At 38.4% G+C, this 16,761-nt stretch overlaps 1 protein-coding gene across 1 annotated transcript in view; it reads right to left on the bottom strand.

Annotated features, from left to right (window-relative positions):
• Nucleotides 1-16,761, bottom strand: part of IMPG1 (interphotoreceptor matrix proteoglycan 1) — a gene marked incomplete at its 5' end in the record, with an annotated part of 122,841 nt that overhangs the window by 88,807 nt on the left and 17,273 nt on the right. Inside the window, 2 exons of the mRNA XM_082729446.1 lie at nt 84-250; nt 9,952-10,185. Coding sequence (XP_082585572.1) covers nt 84-250; nt 9,952-10,185 — 401 coding nt within the window. The remainder of the gene's footprint in view (nt 1-83; nt 251-9,951; nt 10,186-16,761) is intronic.

Genomic DNA, 16,761 nt, shown 5'->3' with positions numbered 1-16,761 from the left:
TAGAAACCAAATGAAAAGAGGCAGGGACTGGAGGCCTGGGAGCTCTTTGGACAGTGTTCCAAATGTACAGTGCTTAGGTTCACCTGCTGAAGAATGTCCAGATGCTCCTGGGAATTGCTGAAATTTTTTCCGATGTCGAAGAGGCAGAAAGTCTCCTGCTGGCAGAGGCCGACCCATTCCTGGTATTCCCCTGGCTCAGGGATGCGATCCAGAAAGATCCGATATGCTTCCCACACTGCTTCCTGACACACTGCAATGAAACACCATAGAAAGCAGAAAATGGCCACATCCTGAGATGATCCCTGTTTCCCAGCCCAAGCATAATCTTAGAACATGGAGCACTCTTTGATGGCTTATGTGGACACACTGATTTATAGCCCACAGAAATTAATTCACTTAGCAAATATATATTGAACTCTTCTATGTGTTATAGGGAAAAATAAAAGAAGGAAGACAGGGTATATGGGGGGGCTGGGAGAGAGAGAGAGAGAGAGAAGTTGTAGTTTAAAATAAGGCAGTTGAGGAAGATCTCGTTGTAAAAGTGACTTTTGAGCAGGCCTCAAGGCTAGAGAATGCTCTGAACATTGAAGGAACAGCAAAGAAGTCAGTGTGACTAAGGCAAGTATGACAGTAAAATAGGATGAAGACAGAAAGATGTGGTGAGGGGAACAGGGAATGTTTAGAACCTTGTGGACCAATAATCTTCAAACTGGGGCATAGGAACCTGGCTGTATTTAAAGACTTTTCAAGGGATACAGAGGCACACAGACAATCTAAAGAGAAGCACTATCTACATTTCATTTTTCCTATCATGCTAAAGTCCATCTGCCTGAGGACACATCTTTCCTTTTCCACTTTCCCTTTGGCCCGCATTCTTCCCCCATTCAACCCTCCCAAATCTTACTGCGGCTCAGTGCCTCTAAGTTGCCACACCAAGGGACCATGTCAAATAACAGTGTGGAGGTTAAGAAACCAAGTGAACTCAGTTGAGGGGTAATGCTTGTTTTTGCAGCAGGGTGGTTTCTGATTCTTTGCTTTCAACACATTAGAAGTAGTCCCAATGAAGTTGACTGCTGTCAAATCATTAAAAATAATAACAGATCATGATGTGATTGTAAGCATTTAATGTCAAAATAACTTAAAGAATAAAGATATTACTGGGGCACCTGGGTAGCTCAGTGGGTTAAAGCCTCTGACTTCGGCTCAGGTCATGATCTCAGAGTCCTGAGATAGAGCCCCACATCGGGCTCTCTGCTCAGCGGGGAGCCTGCTTCCTGCTCTCTCTCTCTGCCTGCCTCTCTGCCTACTTGTAATCTCTGTCTGTCAAATAAATAAATAAAATCTTAAAAAAAAAATAAAGATATTTCTATTCCCATCTGCTTCCATCTACTTATTTACATTTAAATTTTCTCAGCATTAAGGGAAACCAAGTAAAAAAATGGATAAAATTGGTGCTAAGTCCTATCTCATTTTGGCAACACATAATAAGAAGTAATGGTACATAAACTAATATGAGGAACAACACCAAAGCACTCCATGTGTCCAGAGGCTGAAGCTAATGAAACTTAAGCTACAGGCCCTTCATGTACACTGGGCTCTTCCAAAGTCTTGTTCCTAAATTTGTATTTGCAAATGTTAGTCCCACAAAACCTGTATCTGATCTTATATCTGTCAAAAGAAATATATTTAATTTTTTTGTTAAATTTGAATCTAGTTGTTTCAATTAATTATATATTAAAGGTAATTATAAATGCTGAACCCAGGAATTTCTTTGTACACATAAAGCCTATAAGAGTCTCGTGCTCTACCGACTGAGCTAGCTGGGCCACATAAAGCCTATAGTAACAGGAAAAAAATAAAATCTGTAAATTTATATACGTATTTTTATTACTGAGAAGTATGTAAGAGTAACCACTAACAGACTTTTGAGCACAAAATATATTAAGATAAGGCTGTGAAGTGGGAAGTGGGGTGGAAATGGGGTTATATGAAGAAAAAGGACCCCTGTGGCATTTCCTACTGTTGAGAAGAGTATATGAAGGGATGTGCTATGGAGTATTTGATGGTAACTACTGTGTAGCTATGGTAGATTCTATTAGGTGCACACGAATGTTCTAATTTTTGTTTCATTTTCAATATCAATATCTACAACTCACCAGAAGTTGCCTCTTATCTGATTATTCAAACTTAAGACAAAAAACTTCAGATGTTAACCGAAAAGCATGCAAAGGGGTACATAATTTAAAAAATTATTTTTAAAAATTATTTAAAAATTATTTTAGAGTATTAAGTGAGGGTAAAAAGTAAGATGATATCTGTCATAGGCAATTATAATATGTTGATTTTTACCTCAGGAGAAATGGGGAGCAATTGGAGGCTTTGGGGCAGAAGCTGACATCATCTGACTTTCTAGAGAAACTCTGCCTGCATGCTGAGAGAAGGGATTGGGGGAAGGAACAAAGGGAAAGAAGACCAGTTTGGAGACTCTTACTCCTATGCTTTATAGTCCCTCACTCCCATTTTTTGTATGTCTGGATTTTTCTTAACTTTTTGTTTTAAGAGGCAAAGAGAATTCCAGACCAATTGAAGCTCAGGTTAATTTACCAGCAGCCACCTCACCAGAACCCACAAAGCCAGGAGTGGGTGCAGTCCCCTCCACCTCAAATATGCCATCAAGTTTTCCACACCTGGGAAAGTAATACAGGTCAGCACACCTGGAGAGCATGTGAATAGCTTCACCAGGAGAACACACTTTTGTGAATGTTGGCTTCCTCCTGTCAGGCAAGGATCCGAGAGTTGTAATGCCTTTTCCAGTACCAACAACCCTGCAGTCTTTGATCTTCATTTCTACTCAAGGGTCTACATACAATGCAAGAAAGAAACAACACTTGAGTATCTTGACACTTGCCCAGATCTTTTCTTTTTTCCTTTTTCTGTTTTTTCTTTCTTATTAATTATTTTTATTAACATATAATGTATTATTTGCCCCAGGGGTACAGGTCTGTGAATCATCAGGCTTACACACTTCACAGCACTCACCATATTACATACCTTCCTCAGTGTCCATAACCTAACCACCCTCTCCACATCCTCCCTCCCCCCAGCAACCCTCAGTTTGTTTTGTAAGATTAAGAGAGACTTGCCCAAATCTTAAGAGTTGCATGTCCAGCCTAAGCAAATCAGTTGCCCTTGCTATGTTTCTCATCTACTTACTCCATATTCTCTGTTGGGGTGTTATTTTGACTTTCTCTCCCCAATGCACCTGCTAATTTAGTTCAAATCACATTTAAGCGCCAGAGACACAGCATTTATATATACATAAAATCAAGTAGCACTGCCTTTGAGGTCTTAGTGTTGGCGACTTTCACTGATAATATCTCTGTGTGAAACATCTGGGAGAACATAATATGATAATCCTTCTATTTACCAGTTCAACGTACCCTCAGGCATGTTGCTTTTGGTCTCTGGTTAAGTCTTCCTTTTATTTCAGTCCAATTTAAGGCTTGTTTTTTGCCTACATCTTTCTAGCTCTGCTCCTTTCTCTGATGCCCTTTTCCTACTTCAGAGACACAGAACACCCTCACCCCCATTAAAATCTTTTCACAAAGGCTCTGAGAGAACTTTCTCCCTAAAGCACACATGTCTGAAGCTGCTTAAGGAATTATTTTCCGGGGAGGAGAGATTACAGCCAATGCTACATAAATACAAACAATTATAAGAGAATATTATGAAAAATTATTTGCCAACAAATTGGGCAATCTGGAAGAAATAGATAAATTCCTAGAAACACACAAATTACCCCCAAACAGGAAGAAATAGAAAAATTGAAGAGATGAATAATCAGCAAGGAAACTGAATCAGAAATAAAAAATCTCTCAATAGAAGTCCAGGGCCAGAGTCTTCCCAGGAGAATTCTACCAAACATTTAAGGAAGAATTAATACCTATTCTCAAACTGTTTAAAAAAAAAATAGAAATGAAAGTAAACTTCTAATCTCACTCTACAAGGCCAGCATTATCTTGATTCCAAACCCAGACAAAGACCATACTAAAAAAGAGAACTATAGGCCAATATCCTTGATGAACACAAATTAAAAAAAATATTCTCAAAATCTAGCAAATTGCATCCAACAGTACATTCAAAAAGAATCATTCCACATGATCAGTGGGATATATTCCTGGGCTGCAAAGGTGGTTCAATATTCACAAATCAATCAATGAGATAAACCACATTAATAAAAGAAAGTATAAGAACCATATGATCCTCTCAACAGGTGCAGAAAAAGCATTCGATGAAGTGTAACAACGATTCTTAATAAAAACCCTCAGCAAAGCAGGGATAGAGGGAACATACCTCAACATCATAAAGGCTGTATACGAAAGACCCACAGGTAATATCATCCTTAAGCAGGAAAAACTGAAAGCTTTTCCTCTACAGTCAGGAAAAGATAGGGATGTTCACTCTCATTACCATTACTGAAGTCCTAGCCTTAGCAATCAGACAACAAAAAGAAATACAAGGCATCCAAATAGGCAAGGAAAGAGTCAAACATTCACTATTTGCAGATGACATGATACTCTATGTAGAAAACTCAGAAGACTCTACCAAATAATTGCTAGAACTGATATATGAATTCAGTAAAGTCACAATATACAAGATCAACATACATAAATCTGTTGTATTTCTATACACCAATAATGCAGCAGTAGAAAGAGAAAGCAAGGAAATGATTCCATATAATTGCACCCTATAAGAACCCTATAAGATATCTAAGAAAAAAACCTAAACAAAGAGGTAAAAGATCTGTACTCTGAAATCTAGAAAATGCTAATGAAAGAAATTGAAGACACAAAGAAATGGAAAAACATTCCATGCTCATGTATTAGAATAACAAAGATTGTGAAAACGTCTATACTACCCAAGCAATCTACACATTTAGTGCAATCCCTATCAAAATACCAACAGCATTTTTCATAGAGCTAGAACGAACAATCCTAAAATTTCTATGGAACCAGAAAAGACCACGAATAGCCACAGCAATCTGATAAAGAAAAACAAAGATGGAGGTATCACAATTCTGGACTTCAAGTTATATTACAAAGCTATAGTGATCAAGACAGTATGGTACTGGTTCAAAAACAGACACATATATCAGTGGAACAGAATAAAAAAACCCACAAATAAACCCACACTCTATGATCAATCTTCAATGAAGCAGGAAAGAATATGCTATAGAAAAAGGACAATCTCTTCAAAAAATGCTGCAGGGAATACTGGAAAGCAACATGTAAAAGGATGAAACTGAACCACTTTCTTACATCATACACAAAATAAATTAATAAATTAAATTAAATTAAATAATAAAATAAAATAATAATAAATAAAATAAATTAATAAATTAAAAATTGGTGAAAGACCTAAATGTGAGACAGGAAACCATCAAAATCCTAGAGAACAAAGGCAGTAACCTCTTTGACAATGGCCAGAGCAACTTCTTAGTAGATGCGTCTCCTGAGGCAAGGCAAACAAAATCATAAAAGGCACTATTGGGACTTAAGATATAAAGCTTCTGCACAGCAAAGGAAACAATAGATTAAAAAAAAAAAAGGCACCTACAGAACCAGAGAAGATATTTGCAAGTGACATATCTGATAGAGGGTTAGTACCCAAAATATATAAAGAACTTACAAAACTCAACACCCAAAAAACAAATAATTCAATTTAAAAAATGGGCAAAAGATATGAAAAGACATTTTTCCAAAGAAGGCATATGGCTGACTAAGAGGCACATGAAAAGATGTTCAACACCACTCATCATAAGGGAAAAGCAAATCAAAATTACAGTGAGATATCACCTCACGCATGTCAGAATGACTGAAATGAACAACATAGGAAACAACAGATGTTGGTGAGGATGTGGTAAGTGGAACCCTCTTGCACTGTTGGTGGGAAGGCAAATTCATACAGCCACTCTGGAAAACAGTATGGAGGTTCCTCAAAAAGTTAAAAATAGAATTACCCTATGATCCATAATTGCAGTACTTGATATTTACCCAAAGGATATAAAAACACAGATTTGAAGGGGCACATGCACCCTGATGTTTATAACAGCATTATCAACAATAGCCAAACTATGGAGAGAGCCCAAATGTCCACTGACTGATGAATGGATGAAGAAGATATGGTGTGTATATATATACATATATGTGTGTCTACACACACACACACACACACACACACAGACACACACACACACACACACACAGGAATATTACTCAGCCATCAAAAAGAATGAAATCTTGCCATTTGTAAGGATATGGATGGAGGTAGAGTATAATATGCAAAGTAAGTCAGTCAGAGAAAGACAAAACCATATCATTTCACTCATATGTGGAATTTAAGAAGTGAAACACATGAACATGGCAGGGGAAAGAGAGAGGCAAACTATAAGACAGACTTAACTATAAAGAACAAACTGAGGGTTGCTGGAGGGAGGTTTTAAGGGGATGGTTTAAATGGTTTTAAGGTGATGGGTATTAAGGAGAGAACTTGTGTTGAGCACTGGGTATTATATGTAAGTGATGAAACACTACATTCTACTCCTGAAGCTACTACACCACATGTTAACCAACTGGAGTTTAACTTAAAAAAAAAAAAAAAAAAGAAAGAAAAGAAAGAAAGAAAGAAAAGGAAAAAGAAAAAAAAGAATTATTTCCCCGGGGCATTGTCATTTATAGGGATTAAAATGTGAAAGATGAAACAGGACCAGTATTTTTTCTTTAGACTTTCTGAGGGGCAGGTTGTTTTGGTGACTGCTCTGATGTCATTTTTCTGACCTCTTAGCTTAGCACAAAGCAGGAGGTGTAGAAATTGTCTGATTGGGAGAACAGGGGCACGAGCCCATGTCCCACCAGGAGAGTTCCCCCATCCTTACCAAGAGAGCATCAAAAGAACCCTTGAAAGTTGAAGCATGAAAGGATCTCAGGTCTTAGAGGAGTCTGAAAACCTCTGAAAGCTGGGTTTTTCTAACCTTTTAACTTTCCTGTTATCTAACTTACATCACCATCCTTCCCTAAATCTACTGGGAGAGATTTCTGCATAAATTCTAGGGAAATCCTAGACCTTGCCTCTTTAGTCTTCCACTGTTGCTGGCCGATGTCTGAAATCTGACCAGAGTCTTAATCTTTTGGGACGAACGCCAGGGAACATGCATCCTGGAGGCTGGCATGCCCTGGGATAATCACTCACACTTGTAAGGATTAGGTTAGACCAATGGTATGTAAAAATGTCTGCCACCAGGTTGGGGAAGCATTAGATGGAGAGATAACACACTGGAGTAGGAGTCAGAATGATGTGTTCTAACCCTGCTCTGCCACCAATGATGGCCCTGACTGAGCATGTTACCTCATTTTTAAAATTTCTGTTGTGGGGGTGTTTGCTAGATGTTCTCTAGACCAGTGCTTCTAGAACTTTAGAGTGCAAATGGATTACTTGGGGATCTTATTCAAATACAGATTCTGGAAGTAGATGTGATGGGGTTAAAGCAAGATCGCATTCCTAACAAGCAGCCAAATCCTGGTGATGCTGCTGGTCTCTGGACAACATACAGAGAAGCAAGAAGTAGGATGCCCTCTATCTTAAACTTTCTCTAAGGCATATATTAATGTGAAAGAAAGATGTAGCTTTTGGTATTGAGTTTGGGACAGAGGTGGAGGGAGAAAGAAGAAGAAGGAAGAAGAAGAGGAAGAGGAGGAGAGTGAGGGGAAGAGAGGGAGGGAGATAGAGAGGAATGGGGACTTGAAGGGAGTTTGCCTAGGGAGGAGAACAGGGTTCCCCTGGAAGGCTACCAGAAACAAGCTTGCCTGTCTTGAATTTGTGTTTTGGGATGAGTATGATTATGAGTCTACCATGAAGCTCAGATCATTTTCATTTGTGTTGCTTTAAGCATTAGAGAAAGAAATATCTCAATATTCCATTTGATTTGATGAATGTGGAAGCTTTCTTTCCTAAGTTTGAAAGATGTCAAAAGATAATTTTGTAAAAGCAGCAACAAAAACAAGAAGTGTGTTACTCTGTCAAAGGAGCACCACTTTGTAGCTGGGTCTTATTTCTTGTTTCTTTGTGAACCAATTTGCTAGACTTAAGGAACCCATGCTGATGAATAGTAAAATTTCATATCACCCAGGGGCAACCATAAAGATAATGGACTGTTGTTCCTGTGGGTATAAAAACAGTGGTTTGTTTCATCCAGGAAAGCAAGAATGAAAAAGGTAAACCTAATCAAGAATAATGAATAAAATTCAGAGTTAAAAATTTGGTTGCAGCAATAAATAGCCTATTTCATAAATACCTGCGATGAATCCTATTTGTGAATGTCATAAAGCATTAGAAGTTATATGAAAATAGCAGTTGTGCTCATATTCTATGTGATGCATATGCTACATATTTCACTTCCATTCATGAACAAATAACATGAAATTTACCAGCGTCATTATCTGATCAATGTGTAGGCACATTCAAAATGAATAATTTATGCATTTATTGTCTTTTCTTTGCATTCCCAATGGCCTCTTTGCCTCCTGTATCCATCAATAAGCATTTACTCAGACACTGCTATGCAGAGGTGCCATGCTCGGACCTCAGAATAATAATATAGTGTGCTTCATTTTCTATAATTAGAGTTCTCCTTCTGACTGTGATCCAGCACTTGTCATTTGTCTGTGGGTGTGGCTTCTGTGAGAAAGCAAATGTCTCTTCCACATAAAATGAGACATATGAGGAACATAAGGCTTGATATTTTTGAGACTGTTACGTATGCCTCCAAAACCCAGCAAAAACTCCCCAGACTAACTTAACCTTTGTATATTTTACAGATGGAGATACTCAAGAACTTTGTAGAACGTTGGTATCATGAGAGAGGTTCTCTGCTGTTGTAATTTGCAATACATCGCAGGCTAGAATTGAACTAGCACGTTATAGGTAATGGACTTAAAACAATAGAGCAGAGCAGGTTGTGTTTTTTGGATTGGAAAAAAATTATCTCCTGTGATGAAGGTGGACCTCAGCAAACCCTTCACCTTTCTGGTGTAAGATGAATTGAGTTTAGGCTTCCAGCTAGCTAAGATATTTTGCATTATTTGGAGCAACCTGGGGGATTTAATAGTATCTACTAACGATTGTATTTTGTTTTGTTTCCATTTAAAGAAGAAGTCATGATGACTTTCATCTGTAGTGAGTGAATGACAAGGATATCCGCTGATAGCTGTGGTGTGATTGAACTCCATAATGATTTCTGAGAAAGCCACAAGAATCCCGTTATGCTGACTTGGGGTGAAAACTGCACTGTAACTCTGCTGGAAATCACAGTAATTGTGTTGTAAATTCTGTTAACAACCCCTGCATTATATCTTGATAACCACTGTTAATTTGTGACTCCTCTGCACTTGGATGTGTCACCAGGTTTCCAAACTTCAGACCTTTTTGCTGGATCAGCAATAAACAACTTAAACTCAACAAGAAGGGAGAGAGGATCTGGACTGTAATGTGGCTTTTGAAAAATGAAATCTTAAGTCATAAATCAACTTGCTCAGATTCCTGACATTGCAATCATTCTATGCTTCTCACTTCATAATAATAACATTAAAATTCAATATTGGGCTTTGGCAAAAATAAAACAAAGAGATAATACTCAGATGCTAAGACCTTCTGATGACTTGTTAAATGCCTAATGGTTCTATGTTGCATAGGACATTATTTTAAATGTAAAGCAGGTATCTACTGTAGTTTTGAATGTCTACTACTCATTGCTCTCAGATTAGTTGACTGATTTTTATAACCCTTGTGACTAAATAAGAGATTTGGGAAATTTGGGGCTAAAGACAACATATAGATGAGTGAAAGGAAAAAGATAAAAAGAAAGAGAGGCTAAACAGTTTCCATCTCTTTCCTTACCTCTCAATCTATAATAAGCTTGAAGACTGGCTAAAATCTGTTTCATGGATTCCTGTGGACAGACTTTAACCCCAGTTGGGAAAAATGTTGACCTTTTTGTTCGATGCTTGGCCAAATCGAATATTCGTTTCATGGTTGACACTTTGTACATTTTTGCAGTACTTTCGGTTGTTTCGATTCTTGGGGCATTGTCTATGTCTTTAGTTTCAGAATGGTATATTTTAATGGAGAGATCTGTAAAAGAAAGATTGATTTCCTGGTGAATATATACATTGATATATGTGAAACATACGATAAATGAATGAAATAAACTAAAAGTTATAATCCTCTGATTTTTTCAAGTTCTACTTTTCGTTCAACTGCCAAATTTCAGTGACGAGGCATTTTTAGAAATAAGGGAATAGCATAATGAGCTGATCAAGTGCATTTTTTTTAAACCAACATCTCAAATCATCTTCCTTTAGGAGCTGCCAAATATTGAAACCATTTCCCACACATCTCTAAAAATCACTCCCCACTTAGCACTCAAGCCTCCCAAGAGATGCCTCTTTTGATAGACATTATAATTCAAGTGGGGAATGATAGCACATTGTGGTACCCAGAGGTACACTCTGGATGAGGAAGTGGAGTGCTTCTAGAAGCCTGGGGGGGAAATGCAACAAAACAATCTTCCTGTCTATTAGTGGCAGCCCTAGGATTTCTGTATGGTGGGGCTTAGAGGGCAGCACAGTGAAAGTGGGTTGGGGCAAGAACATGTGTTAGAGTTGGCTTTACAGAGTGAGCAGGATATTTTATGGGGGAACGTTAAAGGAAAAATTAAGGGGCCTATGAAGAGATCAGGTTGGCAGAGGATTTCACTTCCTGAGCCATTTCATCCTGCTGGCATTGCTGTATCAATTAGGGTTAGGTCTAGGCTTCATTTTTAACTCTCTGGACCTTTCGTAACAGTAACTTACATTCATTGAATATTTTCTTACTTTGAATTTCTCTCACATGTGTTATATTATTTCACAAAAGCTCTGCTATATTGGTGAAACGGACACGATTTTTCTCAGTTTATCACATGGTAGGGTATACTGAGGCTTGGAGGTGTCAGAGCCTGTTAACAGTGGTCAGATCTCCATTCCTCCTGTCCTGTTTCACCTCTTTCCATTTATCTGTCTTCCGTTTAAGAAAGGAATGACTGAGGAACAGTTGGGACTATTCACTATGGCCCCTTGAGATCCTAAGCTTGTGGCTTACTGAGACTTAGATTCCCACTCTGCTACAGAAAGAAGGGCCTCAAACTCTAGTCTTCTGGCACAGACAAGGGAATCAAGCAGAAATACAAGAAGGTTAGCTGCAGAGCAACTCAAGTCTTGCCACTAAGCATAAAAGTCCCTCCTTCTTTAGAGAGGGTGGACCAAGTCCTGAGGGAATACATACATATTCTCTGGCATTTTGAGGAGTCTTAGAGGACTCTGTCAATCTCGGACAGTGATAAATTCTTAGGACTCTCCAGGAAGAAAGGGAGCGTATGGATTACTTTGCTCATCCAGCTACACAACAAACCAATAAATCATAATCTCTGAGTGGAATGCAGCATCAGCAACTTTGGAAGGTCCCTAGGTAATTCTATATGCATGCAGGCTTGGGAAACCTCTGTTTTATGGATCTGTAAGGGCATTTCAGGTGAAGAGTCAAGACAACCCATTTCCAAAATGGCTTAAACAAAAAGGAAGTTATTGCATAGAAAGGAAAGCTAACAGTAAGGAATGCCTGGGGAAAGTGGAGCTCTAACTCTGCCTTTCTGCCCTTCTCCTTTCCTTTTTCAGTCCCCTCATGTGGTGACTTGATCTGTAGGCTGGCTTCCACCAAATTAAACTTGATTACCTTTGTTCATTTTGAAAAACAACCTTTCCCTAAAGTATGGCTGACTTATGCCTTATGTCCAGACCAACACCAGTTGCCAAGGGATATACCAATGCCACTGGTTTGAGTTGAATGATCACAGAGCAGGGGACTGGAATTACCCTGCATGGCTCATTCTAACTGTGGAGGTGGCTAGTTTCCCCTGAGTTAGGCTGGCTGCATGGCAGACTGGAAGGTGCCCATTGAACACTGGCAAGTCCAAGAAGGGGATAGAAGCTGAGTGTACAGCCATTAGTGCCCACTACAGTTAGTAAAATGGGAATTCTAGCTTAGGAATGTTAATTTTTAGTAAACTTTCAAGCACTCACAAGTTTCAGTGTAAGCCACAGAAAAGTTTTTGTAATTAAATTTCAAATACCACTAAGAATGGAAGAAAAAAATGTGCATCCTTAGATAATTCTAGGCCTATCCGATAGAGTAAGCACAGACCATACTTCGGAAAACTGTGCTATCCATACATTCTGCACTTCTTTCTTCTCACAGTGCCTATCACAATGCTGGTCCTGCTCTCCACTTTGTCACCCCCCACAAAGCTCTGCCCTTCAGGGTTGGTTCTATTCTTACTTTTTTATGTTATGCTCTAGTAGAACTCTCTGAATGACTTGCTTTGGGAATAGTATTTACTTCCCCCTCCCCCCGGCTCTGGGAAGAATGTCCCTGTCCTGGCATTGTTTCTACTTGGATTCTTCAGGATCTTAACACTTTACTCATATCCAGGCTTTCTCACATAGATCTACTTGTTCTGGGCCTTTGGACTTCATTCTGTCAGGATAGGAATAGAAGGTGGTGAAAAAACTACAGATTTGCTCTGTGTCCCAGAGTCCTATGAGCTCTGACCTGTTCCCTTTTCCTTACCAGGGTCAATCTTCCCTATTCTCCACATGTCCAGTACACATAACTGGTGATCAACAATGAGGGTGAATTAGGATGAAGGGAGACTTGGTTTGCTTGGGATATCCTGGTTTATTGCAGCTATCCCTTCATTCTCAAATGTATCCTTGTTTGGAAAATGAATTATATGGACATTGAATTTTTAATATCTCCTGGCTAAGGGAGATCCATGACAAATTTTCTACAAGTGGTTGTCTGCCTCATAAAGGAAGCACCTCATTCCATTTTTAAAATCTCTACGTAGTAATTCTTTCTTTGAGATGAAAATTATCTTCTAGTAGCTTCCACCCATTAGTCCTATTTCTGCTCTCTGGAATACCAAAGGCCAAGTTCACAGTTCCTCCTGTTTCCCCTATGTTAAACATTTCTCTACTTTGGGTTAACCATCTTCCATCTTTCTCTGGCGTCCTTTTTCACATGAGTATCTGACACCTCAGCTTGTGTTCCTCTAAATTACATAGAGACAACTACAGGGGATTGCCTGTGATGATACTAATCACTTATGGATCAGAATCTTCTGCCTGCATCTTGACCCCAAGTCATCACTAGAAAAGAAGTAGGCAAAGTCTCTGAGAACAGGGACTAGGGTTACTTGGGTCCAAAAATATTTATAGAACTAGCCACACTTACAAAGTCTATCTTTCCCAAGGATTTCCAATCAAATAAATTCCAAATTTAAAGAACTGAAACATGGAATGCTACAGATTCCAAAGAAGTAAAAAGAGCTGACATTTATTGGAGCTAATGGAAGCAAGCTTTGGCAAAAACAATTAGATCATTAGATGTTGTCCTCTGTCCTGCCTAAATAGTAATGTCGAAATTGAACTGAACTTTGATTCTCTGGATGTATTTTCATGTGTTTGATATTTTTACTTTATATAAGTATTTAAAAAGAGTAGGTAAAAGTTTGATGAGAATGAATTGATAGTTGAATGACTTGCTATAAAAAAGGAGCATACTTAATAGAAGATTAGAAAACCTTTTGAGGCTGAAAATACTTGACAAAACATGAGTCTAAGCTCTATGATGATGAATTGGCTGCCATCAACAGCTGTTTCTGGGTGAAGTTCAAAGTTACAAAGAAAAATAAGGGCAAAGTGAGTTCAGAAAAAACAAACAAAAAACCCCTCTATTTTTTCCAGAGTACAAGAATATTAGAAAATTTAGTTAATTATAATATGTATTTGGACAAAAATAAATGCAATCGTACTATATCATATTATGGATTAATCACCAGGAAAACAATCCTAAGCCAATAGTTTTGGGAAATAGTCATATCACTGAATGAGGAAAAGAGAAAAATGGAAATTAATACATTTGCTTATTCAGAACTTCTAAATATAGGCAAGAGACAGTTAATATTCATTGCTTACTTTCTAAATTTAATTTAAATATGTTCATAATTTGTGAAAGAAAAATGTAATAGCAACAGAAATCATATGCTGCTCAACTAGTCAAATTGTTCTAATAGCACTAGTGGGGCACAGGGCCTTGGCTCTGTGACTCACCAGCTGCACAAGTTGGAAGCACTTGACCTGCCTGTGCCTCAGTTTCCTCCCCTGTAAAATGGTGAACGACAGTGCCTCTCTTACAGGGTTTCTGTGACATTAGTAAAGGAGTTACTGCTTGGGCAGCACTTAAAATACTGTTGCGCACAGGATAAGCGCTCAGTAAAAACTCCTTTATCCAACTGTCCATGCAGGCCACTTCCTGGTATCTGTCTTCCTTCTTTCCAGGCTCTTTCACGACCTTGTCCTCAGTCCTCAGACAAGACTATGCGCGTCCCCGAAGACTTCCTGTGCTCCCATGCTTTAATGCTCTTCTCATGTTTGTCTGTGCCTTCATATTAGAGGGCTTCTCTTTTTCTTCTTCCTTCATGGGTCAGTTTCTAAGCTTTCTTTCCTTCCTATTAAGCTTTCTTAGAACCCACACTCAGAATTCATTCATTGATCCCTTGCATTGTTTTAGTGTGGCTCAGATCTCTACTAAATTACTGATTCACCAGTGTTCATTAAATATCTACTATGTTTCAGCCCAGAATGGCATATAGTGGTAAATTAGATGGACAAATGTCATGAAATTTGTGTTGTTGTGCTTGCTTGAAGAATAATTTGTTGTAAATACATTTTCCCCTTTAGACTTCAAATACCTGAGTATTATGAGGTTGTCCCCTCCCCAGTTCACCTTGGTGCTTACCTAGTACAGGGTCTGGACAGGACACATACGCAGTATATATTCATCAAGTTAATTCATGAAAAATTCATGTAGAACTAGTAATGAGTCTTTTACAATATATGTATGAATTGGATTCATTAAAAAAACCATTAGGCCATAAAAATTAGTTTCCTATGTCCTGTTCACCTATATTATTGCAACCTCCTTTTAAATTTTTTTCTCCGTGCTATAGGTTTTAATATCAGAGGCTTTGGACACAGCTATCTTATTAAAGATAATATCCCAAGTGAAAAGACAAAAAATTCCTTTGTGAATGAAAACCAAAAGAACAGAAAGAAGATGAGTTATGCATATATTTTAGTAAAGTCAGCATTTCTAGATACTTTCAATTTATTCAAGAGTAAATAAATAATAAATGGAACCAATTAAAACCATGGATATCAATGGGAAATAATATTAATATTGCCTATCTCTTTAGGATGACAAGTCCTCAATTCCCTTGCCTCTCAATTATTGTAATTGAGAGGTAAAACCATAACCATGTAAAATTCAGCCCTCTTCCTCCTCCTCACTTGCACCCTTGTAGCTGAACACGGATGGAGAAAAACAACCATTTGGATTCACTTTCAATGTATAATACTTAACTAGGATCATACTAAGTTTCCTTGGTCCACTGAGTTTCTCACTCTCTGGGAGAACTGCATACAACTTTTCTCAGATTTCCTGCACTTCTTGCCAATTCTCACTTCAGCTGATGACCTTGTTCCACATTTTATTAAGAATAAGAGGAGCAAGAAGAGGATTTGATCGGTGTTCAGCACTGCATCTGCTCACTGACCGCATCCGAGTTTATACACTCTGCTTTCCCTCCCGTGACTGCTTGATGAGCAGTGCGCTCCTACTCAAGGCCTATTCATTCACTTATGCACTGGATCCTACCTTTTTCTTTTTTCTTTTTCCTTTTTTTAACCTCTTGAGGACATTCTTTCAGAAACTCTTCTATCTTTTGCCCACCTCATTATTTCCCCTTTTTATGCTGGATTATTCCTAGTGGCCTATAAACATGCTATTACTTTTCCCTTCTTCTTAAAGGATTCTCGATACCGTTTCCTCTCCAGCTATTGGCCCATTTTTTCCCATTCCCACCGCAAAATTCTTTGAAAGATCTTTACCTGAAAGATCTTTACCACTTTACCTGAAACAAAGCAAGGTGCTATTTGGGTGAGGATTCCTCTGATACTACATGTAAAGCTATCAACATATCCCCTTGTATTTTTTTCTCTTTTTTCCTCCATTCCTGTGTGTGTGTGTGTATTTAATTAATTAATTAATTAATTAAATTTCTTTTCAGCGTAACAGAATTCATTGTTTATCCACCACACCCAGTGCTCCATACCATATGTGCCCTCCATAATACCCACCACCCGGCTCCCCCAACCTCCCAACCCCTGCCCCTTCAAAACCCTCAGATTGTTTTTCAGAGTCCACAGGCTCTCATGGTTCATCTCCCCTTCCAATTTCCCTCAACTGCCTTCTCTCCATCTCCCCATGTCCTCCATGTTATTTGTTATGCTCCACAAATAAGTGAAACCATATGATAATTGACTCTCTCTGCTTGACTTATTTCACTTAGCATAATCTCTTCCAGTCCCGTCCATGTTGCTACAAAAGCTGGGTATTCATCCTTTCTCATGGAGGCATAATACTCCACAGTGTATATGGACCACATCTTCCTTATCCATTCATCTGTTGAAGGCCATCTTGGTTCTTTCCACAGTTTGGCGACCGTGGCCATTGCTGCTATAAACATTGGAGTACAGATAGCCCTTCTTT

Source organism: Mustela nivalis (genome assembly GCF_964662115.1).
Source record: "Mustela nivalis genome assembly, chromosome: 5".
NCBI lineage: Eukaryota > Metazoa > Chordata > Mammalia > Carnivora > Mustelidae > Mustela > Mustela nivalis.
The sequence above is the reverse complement of the archived record's forward strand: the minus strand, read 5'-3'. Positions and strand labels throughout refer to the sequence as shown.